This window comes from Colobus angolensis, unplaced genomic scaffold, assembly GCF_000951035.1.
Source record: "Colobus angolensis palliatus isolate OR3802 unplaced genomic scaffold, Cang.pa_1.0 Scaffold10, whole genome shotgun sequence".
NCBI classification, from domain to species: domain Eukaryota; kingdom Metazoa; phylum Chordata; class Mammalia; order Primates; family Cercopithecidae; genus Colobus; species Colobus angolensis.
This window is the reverse complement of record NW_012110919.1, coordinates 7,784,306-7,796,741: the sequence shown is the minus strand read 5'-3', so window position 1 is coordinate 7,796,741 and position 12,436 is coordinate 7,784,306. Positions and strand designations below refer to the sequence as shown.

Genomic DNA, 12,436 nt, shown 5'->3' with positions numbered 1-12,436 from the left:
TATATATATATATATATATACACACACACAAATGCTATTTCAGTAACATCAAGTTTTAGTTTGTGAACTAAAGTTTCATCAAGAAGTTCAACAACAGATTGCTATTCTCTAATGTTTAACCTCTACATTTGCTTTTGATCTAAAAATGTTTTTGGGGTGCTATTTTTAAAAGTGTTCTTATTGTGATTAAAAGTAGACTTTCCAAATCATCATTGCTCCTAAATTTTATAATACTAGATAAAGAATGAGATAAATACCTTTGTTATGTAGAAGATACAACAAGCTATCATGTGCTGTATACTTTCAAAGCTCGCAGTATGTTTCTTCGAGCAGACAATATTTGGTAGTCCTTGCAAAACCACTATACACTTAATTAGGATCTAAAAATTAGAATCACAATGATTTCTGTTTTAAAATGTCATCCTTACTCATTTCATTACAAAATGTTCCATTCAAATCATGCAACCTTTAAGACATAAAATTTTATTATTATCAATAATTATTGATAAATTGTTTATTAGGTATTATTAGGTATAAAGGAAAGTACACTGAGATAAAGTTGATACATTCAATTTTGGGATTAGTCCTTCACCTACAGCACCTTGAAAATTAGTGGAAAGAATAAAATAAAAACACAAATGACTATAAAACAAAGCATATTTTGATAAATATCTTAAAAGATATAGTCAGAATGTTGCATGTATTTGAGAAACTATCACATCCAGGTATAGAAGGACCTTGAAAAAGCAGATGGAAGATTATATGGCATATTAAATCTTACATAGTGATTCCAGGTACTTGAAATAACAGTTCCTTTAAAATTAAAACCAAACATTTACACCTCAGGAAATCAATTAATATTGGTGTTTACTTCCTATTCTCCTTGCTTCATATTATATGATCTTAAATTTGATCAAGAGCTAGACAAGTAAGTTTAGCTTTTCAAAAGTAGCGCTGAGATTGCATCAATCTATTCATCATTTAGATTAACCCAAAGGACAAATTAGTATATGAATGTTAGTTCTTTGGGGGCACATTAATTGCTTCAAGCTCTCATTCTAACAATACTGTTACTATTGTTACAGTACGCTCATCTCTAAGACTTTTTAAATTCCTCCCCACCCTAATCACCCTCTCCCACACTACCATATCATATCCCTAAATCATGTGAACACCCTAGTAGTTTTGGAGTTTTCCCGAGGCTCATATAAATACATATATGTGTATAAAAATATGATGTACCTAGGAGGGTTGCTGTTTTACAAAATGGGATTTGTATATACTTTTAGGAATCGTGTATTTTTTTCCTTCAACCATGCCTTTGGTTGTGAACATTTCTCACAAGACATGGTTTTTGGACAACCATGTCTGGTGAGAAATGCTCTAAGTCTACAGGTATAGCTCTAATTCATTGTTTCTAATGGCTGCATAATATTATTTGGTGTGGATCAGGCATAATTTACTCAGCCTTTTCCAGGACTTCATGGTGCATATTTTCATGGTTGTACAATCTGGGAGTACTGTTACTTCTCTTTGTCACCAGCTTTTTTGCCAACACCAAGAATGTCACAGTAAATACCCTTTTACATGCTCAGTTGCCAACTATGATTAGCAATCAAGATGCCGGCTTTGAGATGATACCCAGTGAAGATGAGATACCATCCTCCAGAACACAGTATACATTTTAGACCAATGACAGTATGTAGCACTGTGTCCCAGTAGGTTCCGCAGGTCCAGGAATTAGGAGTGACATTATGTCAACTGGAGGTTTTATTCTATAGGATAAATTACTAACAGAATTACTGTGTCAGATAAATGTATTTTTAATTTTATTAAAATTTTATTCTATAGGATAAATTACTAACCGAGGGACTACCACATCAAGTATATTTGTTTTTAGTCTTGTTTAAAATTAGATTTAATTTAATTTAAAATTACTTTACCAAAATTCAAATGCTTGTAACAATTCACATTCCCCCCATGTATGAATGAGAATGCAATTGTCCCACATCTTCACCAGCAAATCTTTTCAATCCTGCCAGTGATATTCCATTGTTAATTTAATGTGAATTTCTATGAATATTCAGAATTTGAGCATCTTTTCATATATTTCTCACTCACTTGAATTTGCTCCCCTGTGAACTGCTTATTCATATCCTGTGCCTATTTTTCTATTAGGTTATTGTCAGTTTGCAAGACTTTTTGTTATACATGTATATATATATATTTGCCCTCTGTCACATTTGGAGATGCTTTTTTCCAAATCTATAAATGTTCTTCTATCTTTGTTATAGTCCTTTTTGTTACACATAGGTTCTTTGTTGCTGTTAGAAGTTCAGTCTTGGTTAGAAATGTTTCCCCCCAAACCCTGGACTGCATATGTCATCTCCTGAGATACTTTTTTCCTAAAGTTTTTGCTTTATTTTACACTTAAGTCTTTGATAAATCTGGACATTTTGTATATGGTACAAATAGGAGTCAAACTCGATTTTCTCTCAGGTGAATATCCAGGCATTTTACCATCATCTAGTAAAAATGTCCATTCTCTTTCCACTGAATGGGAATGGCAACTCTGTCACATATTACATTCTCATATATATTGAGGCCTATTTCTGGAAACTCCCTTCTGTTCTACTCATCTTTTCTAATTCCAAACAATACAATTCAATTAGAGACTTCTTTCCTAAGACTTCCCATAGCTATAATCCATTCTGTAGCCAAAGGTATCCAGAATCAGTGGGATTCTAGAAAGTAACAGTGGATACTGTAAACTCAGCCAATTGAGTGGCTGCTGTTCCCAATGTGGTATCTTTGCTAAGCTAACACACATTAAAAGGTATGCATTGATATAGCTAATGTTTTCTTTTCTATCCTAGTTCCCATTAACACTGGACAGATGAAAGTATGCATTTCAAGTCTTGTCCCAAGACAATGAATGTTCTTATAAATTCTGACACAATTTTACGTGAAAGGACATAAACTTTCTGGACATTCCTCAAAACAAAACACTGGGCCACTATATCAATGACATCATGTTGATCAGACTTAATGACCAAGAAATGTCAAGTACATTAAAGACCTTGATAAACACCTTCCAATGGGTAGAAATAGACCCAATGATGATTCAGAGGCCTGCCACATTAAATATCTGGGGGAGGCTGGGATACCCCCTCCAAAGTAGGTCTGACATCTGGCATCTCTCACCTTTAAAAAGAAAGACCATGCCAGGTCAGCACCTTTGGCTCTTGGAGGAACCATACTCCACACTTGAGAAAACTGCTCCATCTATTTACAACTGACCCAGAAGGCTGTCAACTATGAGTCTAGATTTTGGACTCTGGAGGCAGATCTCCAGCAGCTGTGGGGAATGTAGGAGAAGGAGACACACTTATGCTACATAGAGTCCCTCCAAGGTGAATCTTTTTTAAGTTACTCAAGCTGTCTAGTTAGTCTTCTCAATCGAGTACTAAAAATTTTTGGACTTTGTGTGAGTTCACTCACATCTTCTAGGATGACAAAAATTGTCTCAGTGATGATGATCATGATGCTGACGATGACAGTGACAATGATGGCGATAACTTTCTGCAAGTCTCAGCAGCAAAATCTTACATCTCTCATTACTTCCCTGTAGTAAGCCGAATTCTAAGATGGTCCCCAGGATTCTTCCCCCTGGTGTACATGCCCTGTATGATTCCTTCCCCTTGAGTGTGAACGGGGCTCCTGAATGTGATGAGCTCATCAGTCTCATGATTACATTACCCTAGATAAGGCTCCTCACAGCATACTGGAGGAGACTCTCCTACAGCCTTGAAAAGGCAAAGTGCCATGATGTGGAAAGGTCATGCGGCACAGAATTAGTAGTTGGCCTTTAGGAGCTAAGGACCTCCTATGTAAAACCTCAAGGAAATGACTTCTCTCAATAACAGTGAACTCAGAAAAGGACCTCAAGCCTCAGAGGAAATCACAGCCCTGGCCAACACTTTGATTTCAACCTCGTAAGACCCTAAACAGAAGACTCAGCTAACCTATATCCAACCTCTTAACCCACAGAAACTATGAGATCATAAATGAGTGTCCTTTCAAGCCACTAAATCCATGGTGATAAGTTAAGAAACATGAAAAACTCTACAATCCCTTCAGCCAGGTCTCAGCTGCCCTTTTTCCATAAATCCCAACTCCTCCATCACCAACACACCCGGTATTTTGTCTTGGGTCTTCCACCATATTTTTCCCCAGATGATGGATTTAACAACATCCCTTGAATAAATATTGTTGTTTCTGATACTACAAGAACACAAAAATTAAAATAACTTTAAAACTCTAGAAAGGTAAATTGCCAATATTTAAATATGGGCAGGAACAAGGACGAATATTTTCAGAGAAACCCATTTTGTGTCCTTATCTATATTTGCCCAGACATAGAATTTATTAAAGTGTTTTTCAGTTAACTCCTAAAATTTCATAATACTGGTTCCTGACCTATTTGCCCTTTATAAGAGATACATGGCTTTTCTTTTCTAAAATGAATTGTTAAGTTGCTGTTATAAAGATTCCCTTCTCTTGGGGAGAGGAATACCCTTACCTGTACAACAGGTACCAAAACAATATTGTGATAGATTATGGGAGCAAGAAGGCCATAACACTGAGTCACAGCTTGAAGCGCATAGCTGCAATCATTTAGGAAGTTGCTAAGTTCCAATGCCACTAATACTCTCTCACATTCAATCAGTCTGGCAACCTGTAAAGAAACAGGCATTGTTACTCAGATTCAACATAGGTGCTTAGCTTATGTGTCTCTAAAGAGAAGAAAGGGTTGAAAATGTGATCCTTCTGGCTAAAAATAACATGAGTTTTTGTATTTTAGAAAAATCTAAATTCAGAAACAACTCTAACTCTCCAATAATGCTGCCTATAGATAGCATGATCTTAGAATTAAACTTCAGAATTTTTCATAAAACAATACAAGTACCATGAAAGAAGCCAGTTTTTTTATCGATAAGCTAAAAAGTTGGCTATATTTTTATATTTTAAAAAATCTAGTTTTCAAAAATATAAATTATAATAACAATTAAAATATATAAAATCTCTATAATATTGCCCCCATTTGATTAACAGGTTCTCATTTCCTTTTTTGATTTGAAAGAAAACGGTAAATTTTCAGTAAACCAAGCTAACCTTCTATTCTGCTTCTGCTAATTATACTTTTGCTACTTAAATTTAAATGATAGTAAAATGTAACATTAAGGTTTTGAGAGTAAATGCCACTTAAAAAGAATAGTAATCCTTTCTTACTCCTCTTCTTCCTTTCCTGGGAAAAGATTTCATTATATTTATATATATATACACACACACACACACACACACACACAGACACACATTCAAGATTATGTACAAAGAAACTGTCTGAGTGGTAACCAGAAATTTCCATATAGTCAGTTTTTACTAAAATGGTAGTCTAGCATTCTGGAATTCATTGAAGTACTTGAAAATTGTCTTTGTTTTCAGATTGAATATGCTGAAAGAAGAAGCTGAAGGCAATTTAGTAGGAACAGGTTGATGATGGTTGTGAGTACTTGGGCTCTACAGGACAGTGAACTTGTCTTGGGCAAAGAATCATTTTTTTCACTTTTATATCCCCAGAAACTGGCATAGTCCCATGTAACAATGTCTTGGTTAATTAATTAATTAGTTAATGGATGGGTAGGAAATAGCAACTGTAAAAAACATAGACAGCTAAAGTCTCCATACCTAAAGAACGAAAGAGAGAAAGAAAAGTGAACTTTGAGCAGGAATGGAAAAAAAATAATGTAGGATCATTACTAAATGCAAGAGCATTATACAGTTGCAGATGTACATACAGCAATGTTCATAACCACACTGAGAATCTATCAATAGGAGATAGGTTACATTCCTGCCTCCATGAAGACAATATTATAATTGAAAAAAATGTCTCAGATTGATACACACCAGCATGAAAATATGTGCAAGATATATTATAAAAGTGTTAAAAAGGCAAGTTGCAGAATAGCAAGTAGATCATAATCCCATTTTCCTAAATAATAATAACAGATTTGTCTAGGTATATGTTCTTAGAGAAATTATATGAAAGCAAAATTGTTATATTCTTAGAGGTAATAAGATTACAATGGGTTTCACTTTATTTATTATGTATTTTTGAATGTCTGAAATATATAGTATTTTTGTATACAGGGGGGAAAGAAATAAATTGAAAAGAAGAGAAAAAGCATGAACTCCGGTCTGTGAAACTTATATGAAATATCACATAAAGTCGCATAATCAGACAATGTCCTTTCAGTCCATTCACCAAACAAGCTATGCAATCACTCAAAAAACATGACCTTAAAACATCAAGAAAATAATACAGTGAATCTGACATGTTTTTACTCACTTTAATTCACTTACTTGTTGAGATGGGAAAATCTCATTGCCTTTAATATTATCACAGAAAAGATTTTCTTCTTTAATTTTGATGTCACTTATTACAAAAATATTTCTAAGAAAAAGGTACAATAGGATTGAAGAAGTCTCTGCCAAAATATCTGAATGTAATCTGCAATATGAAGTAAATGGCAGGTATAAATATAAAATTATTTAGCAGGTCAACTTGTCTTTTTACATTGATTTGTTTTCAGTATCTACACAATGATCCCAAAAAAGCAACAAAAATATTTAGAATAGCTACTCTTGCACAGACAAGTTCACAACTAAGAAAATTAAACTACTGAAATATTATGTCACAGACACATAAAATTAATTAGTGGCAATTTTTGGGGGTTCTAATACATAAAGTTATTTTTTATCAAGATAACAAAATCACTATAGATTTTCAGAAGGTTGAGAAATAGGTCCAATGTTTCAATTAATGCATTTCCTGAAAATGAGGGTCATTTATAGCAAGCTCAGCCTTGGTTAAAAAAAGAATCTTAATAACTCTTAGATGATTTCTAATTATCTTTTCTAAATTGCAGTTGACAGAGCCAACCATTGGCAAAGCTGTGAAATATGCAAAGTCTTCCCTGTGTCCAGTATTCCACCCCTTGCCCTCAGCCTTCCTTGGCGACAAACCCTCCCTCTTAAGCTTTGGGCTTAACTACTCGCTATACCCCCATGCCTATAAAACAGGAAAGCGCTGATATCATTAATTCACACTGGAAGATGATCCCTTTCACCACCATGTTAAACTTTAAAATTATCTTTACCAGGAAGATTTTAGGTCTCCCACGATTGTGACTCATACTAAACTTGCTCTTTGACTTTCAGCACCTTGACACGCACAATGAGTACAAGTTGTCACCCCCTGGCTCCATTTCCTTCTCTACCTAGCTCGGACGCTGGTCAGTCTTTTCAATAATAATCTTTCTAGCAGGTTAGGTTCTGTCACCTCTTTATTTTGTGCAATAATCAATTTGCCTGACCTTGCATAGATGTCACTGTCCAATTTTTCTCTCTCTCTGACAACCATCACTTACTGATTTTGCTCACTCATTCTTTCTTTCATTCATGCTAGCAATTGCTGAATGCCTACTATATACAAGACACTGTTCTAGACCGTCGGGTATAAAGATGAATCAAATGGGGTCTTTAGTACCACGGAGCTGGGCTTCAGTACAAATTCATGTTCAATTACATCAACTGAGTCATTACTGCATTCAACAACACATCCATTTATCCCTGATGTCTCCTTGTTCACATTCCCCACAAAAAAAATATTTCTAAATCCTTTGTTCTTTCCACCCATGAGCTCTTATGTCCACCAGGCTCTACCACCATAGTGTTAACATCACCTACTTTTTCTTCTTCAGTGTCTCCCTCTCTACTGGCTGCCTTCTCTCCACACTCTACAATCCTTTCCTTCAGCCTGCCTCCCCACTAAGCTTCTGCCTGCTCCCCTCCTCTTTACCACCATACTTCACATGAGTAGTCTTTGCTTGTTCGGATGTTTCATTTTCTTTTTTTCCTTAGCCAATTGCAAAATGGTTTCTGGCCTATCATGCTACAAAAGTGGCTCTCTGGAATTTACCAATGGCCTCCTAATTGCCAACTCTTCTTCATTTGTGTTCTACTCAACCCTCTCTGTGGCATTTTATTGAGCAGCTGCTCTGCCTGACCTGGTGCTGATATTTAATATCGCTGGTCAGTCCCTCTTTGGTGATACTTTCACTTTCCCTAGCAATGCACTTTCTTGGACTTTCATTTTCTGGACAGCTTCTTTTCAATATCTTTCCTTGGTTCCATCTTCTACTTCTGCTCCCTAAATATTAAGCAATGCCTAGGGTTCAATTCTGGCCTTCTGTCTTTTCTGTTAAACAGTCGTTTCCTGGGAGATATCATTCATTTTCAAGACACTGATGATGAACTCAATGGACAATTTCTAAATCTGTATCTCTAGCCTTGATGCTCTCTTGAGTGTCAGCACTAGATAAATAAACCTACTGGCATCTCATATTCACAAAGGCGTCCTGCTGGAAAACCAAACTCAAAATATTCTCAATCTAATTAATTATCTTCCTCCAAGAACTTGTTCTACCTCTCATATCCCCTTAGTAAATGTCACAGACTTCCCAGTTAACACTAGAACTCCCAGTCACTTTTCACTTTCTCTCTTATCCCCACAAGTCACATAATATCTAAGTCCTGTCTCTTCCTCCTCTAAAATGTCTCTGAAATCCATCCCCCCACAGCACATAGCATCCTTGTACATAGAAAATGCTAAGTCTGCATTTGTTTAATTAAATGGAATTATCAATGCCTTGCCTGAATCAATATTTGCATACATAAGCTCATTATTTTTGATTGAGGAATGAAGGGTTTTGTCTCCTTATTTTAAAACTTTCAGGCATTAACAGCCAGGTGAGGGAGATTCTTGTTGCTTTTGAATTTGTTACTGAGACCGACTGAAATTACACTAAAGCTCATTTCTGAGCCTGCTTCAAAACTTTGTTCTTTTAAGGAAAATGGCAGTAAAGACAAATGATAGTAATTCTATATGGCTTCTACTGGCCTATTTGCAGTTGCCAATGGTGTAATCCTGGGAGCCTCTTCTAGCAAAGGAAAAGCCTTCTTAACCTAACAGTCAACCTGTCAGACCATAACCTTAATCCCAATTTGACCTTTCTCTGGTACAAAAGTTCCCAATGCATATTTGTGTTTTAGGATATAACTGATATTACTTTGGTTTGTAGTTGGTAATTTTATTTCATAACCTTCAACCTTAGACCTCCAGTGTTTCTGCTGACTCTAGAAAGAAAGTTTCTCGGCCAGGCAAGGTGGCTTATGCCTGTAATCTCGGCACTTTGGGAGGCTGAGGTGGGCAGATCACTTGAGGCCAGGAGTTCGAGACCAGCCTGGCCAACATGGCAAAACCCCATCTCTACTAAAAATACAAAAATCAGCAGGGCGTGATGGTGCACACCTGTAATCCCAGCTACTCGGGAGGCCGAGGCATGAGAATCTCCTCAGCCCAGGAGGCGGAGGTTGCAGTGAGCCAAGATCATGCCACTGCACTCCAGCCTGGGCGACAGAGTAAGTGAGTATTAAAAAAAAAAAAAGAAAGAAAGAAAGTTTCTAACAAGCACATGAGACCTTGCAATGTATACTTTTATTGCAATAGTTATTAGAAATCATTTTATATGGACTATCTGAACATGATATAAAAAATAATTCTAGGCTTCACATCCAGCATCTATATTTTCAATAAGCAAATTAATATTTTAAAAGGATATTTCTAATTACCTTCTCTGTGTAATAGTAATTATATTGCTTAAACAAATAACAGATTGTTCATCCTGAAGTGGCGAAGCAACAAAATAATCCCAAACTGGTGAGAAAGCTTTCTTAGCCAATTCATAGTTACCAACTTGATAGGCAACCTATAACAAAAAGCACATATTTATGTAATAGTCTTATTTGTGAATGAATGTTTTAAACAATAATTCTTAAAATATACAATATATGACAGCATTTTATAAGGTGTGATCACACACTCATTTCAGATACAATTATTCACATTTGCTGTTCTGCTCTATAGTACCATAGTCAGGTAATGGCTACTGGCAAGGGAGACAGACACATTTTTGAAAACTCTTTTATTTCTAAATTGCATGGAAATTTGAAACTCTGTAAGGATGTTTCAAATCCTCATAAGCAAAACAAAGATCACATCTGAGCCAAATTAATTTCATTTCCATCTATCTCGGCAGTGCACTCCATTTATTACAGATACTGTTATAATGAACAATCTGTTCCAAGAGAAACAATCAGATTTCCCAAGCCCAATATATGAAAAATACTTTATTCTTTTCTGGTTCTGACTGACACTTTCAGAGCTTTGTGCAACAAAAAGTTCATGAGCTGAAAAGAGTACAGAATAAAACAGAGAAACTTCCCAAGAAGACAATATATGTTTTAAGTTTAACAAATTTAACATTGGACAAAATAAATAATTTTGTGAAGCCTAGAAGCTCAAAAGAAAAAAACTGACTTACCTATTTTTTATGGTAGAATATATTTCTTTAAAGATGTTCCTAAAAAGCACTCCATTTAAATATGTAAATAACAATACAAAATCTCAGCAAATGAGTTCTACACTGCTTCAAATCCTTTATGGAAACAGCTAAGGTATAAAGTATAAATGCATTCATGGAATGAAGTAAGTGAATGACAAGTTACTAGAATATTCTCCACTCCAGGGAATAACTTAGAGTGCCAGAATTTTTCAAATCTGCCAATGAATACTCATGATCTCCAACCAGTAAGCTTTTATGAAGTTTCTAGTCTGTGATAGGCACTGTAGAGATAGACTCTTCAAAGTTTAGATAGAGATGGTATCCGACTCTATGAAACTGGAATTAGGTTAAAGGCATAAAACCCATAACATCACAGAAAAACTACAAAGAATAACATAATAATTACAGAGGCTTTAGAAAAGGAGATATGAAGACTTCAAGGAAAATGCAGGGCTTGAGTTGAACCCTAAGGCAGAGATAAGATTCTGATTGGCACAGTTAAAACAGAATCTGCAAAAGGTCCAGTAATGGAAATGACTCTAAAGTACATTTAGGAGAGACTGGAGAGGCAGGTCAGAGTTTGGAAAAAAAAAAAAAAAAAAAGTAGACATTTCATCCCTGCAAGGTCTGAGATGAAAAAAAAATGAAAAAAAAAAAAAAAAAAACAAGTGGGTAATATGATTGGACAAGTTCAAGTGGGACATGATTTCAGAAGGCCTTGAAAATCAGGTGGAAGAATTTAAAGCTGTCAAGTACTGGACTAAGCACTTTATGTGTATTGCTGTATTTATTCTTCATCAAAGTTCTACAAAGTGAGCTCTATTGCCATCCCTATTTGTGAATGAGGAAACCAGAACATTGAAAAGTAGAATAATTTGTACAGAGCCTGACAGTCAGTAAAAATAGTGAGGCCAAGTCTTAGAGTGGTAAATGAGTCGCTTTTCTGGGCTACATTAATCAAATGACATAGCTGTACTAAGTGGTCACTGAAATATAAATATATATAATTAAAATATATAATTATTAAGGTTTATCATGGAAACCAATAACAGATGATGTGTAAGAGTGTTGGTGAAACTATAATTAACTGTTCTTTTCTTGTAAAAAATATCCTTTTTAAAATAATGTTATCTGTTCAATCAGTTAACAGTGCAAAACAAGAAAAGATACCATGATAAAACTAAGGTTTATAAAATCATGAGGTTTTGTGAGGTTTCTTTAACAGAGGAGTGTCATGATATAAGCATGTTCAAAAATGGTTAATCTGGTCCTGGTAATGATGTGCAGAACAGATTTTAGAGGGGCTGAATTAAAATGAGGAAGAAGCACTAAAAGACGAATGAAATAATGAAGTACAGTAGGTACCTCCTCTTTGATGCCTGACTTTGGCTTGGCTTCCCAAACTCCACTCTTGGTTTTCCTTTTACTTCTTTTCCTCGACCTCTTTATATTGGTATGCCCCAAGGTTCACTCTTTGAACTGCTCTTCTTTTCTGTCTACCTTCATTTCTTATTGATACCACTTAGTCCCATAGTTTTATCACCCTCAAACCCCTCTCCTGCCCAGACCCCTTCTCCAAATTCCAGATTTATACATCTGACTACTCAACAATTCTCTCCATATACACTAAACACCTTACCTCAACATGCCTCGAACTGAACTGATCTCCCATTCCCCCGAACCTCCACCACCCACAGCCTTCCCTAACTCAGTTGATGTCAACTCTGTCCTTTCAGTTGGTCAGATAATACCTTAGGGTCATCTTTTATTTTTCTCTTTATGGACTCCTGTTAGCTCCTCCTTCAAAACATGTCCAGATCACTTACACTCTCCCAAGACTAAACCAGGAAGAAGTTGAATCCCTGAATAGACCAATAGCAGGCTCTGAAATTGAGGCAACAATTAATAGC

The 12,436-nt window shown here is 35.6% G+C and overlaps 1 protein-coding gene across 1 annotated transcript in view; it reads right to left on the bottom strand.

The window, feature by feature from the left end:
- LOC105508069 (cilia- and flagella-associated protein 54-like) overlaps nt 1–12,436 on the bottom strand; it is a 111,121-nt gene that overhangs the window by 44,949 nt on the left and 53,736 nt on the right. The window contains exons 9-12 of the mRNA XM_011936851.1: nt 9,754–9,890; nt 6,424–6,571; nt 4,583–4,738; nt 258–380 (exon numbers count right to left, since the gene is read on the bottom strand). Of these exons, the coding sequence (XP_011792241.1) occupies nt 258–380; nt 4,583–4,738; nt 6,424–6,571; nt 9,754–9,890 (564 nt within the window). The remainder of the gene's footprint in view (nt 1–257; nt 381–4,582; nt 4,739–6,423; nt 6,572–9,753; nt 9,891–12,436) is intronic.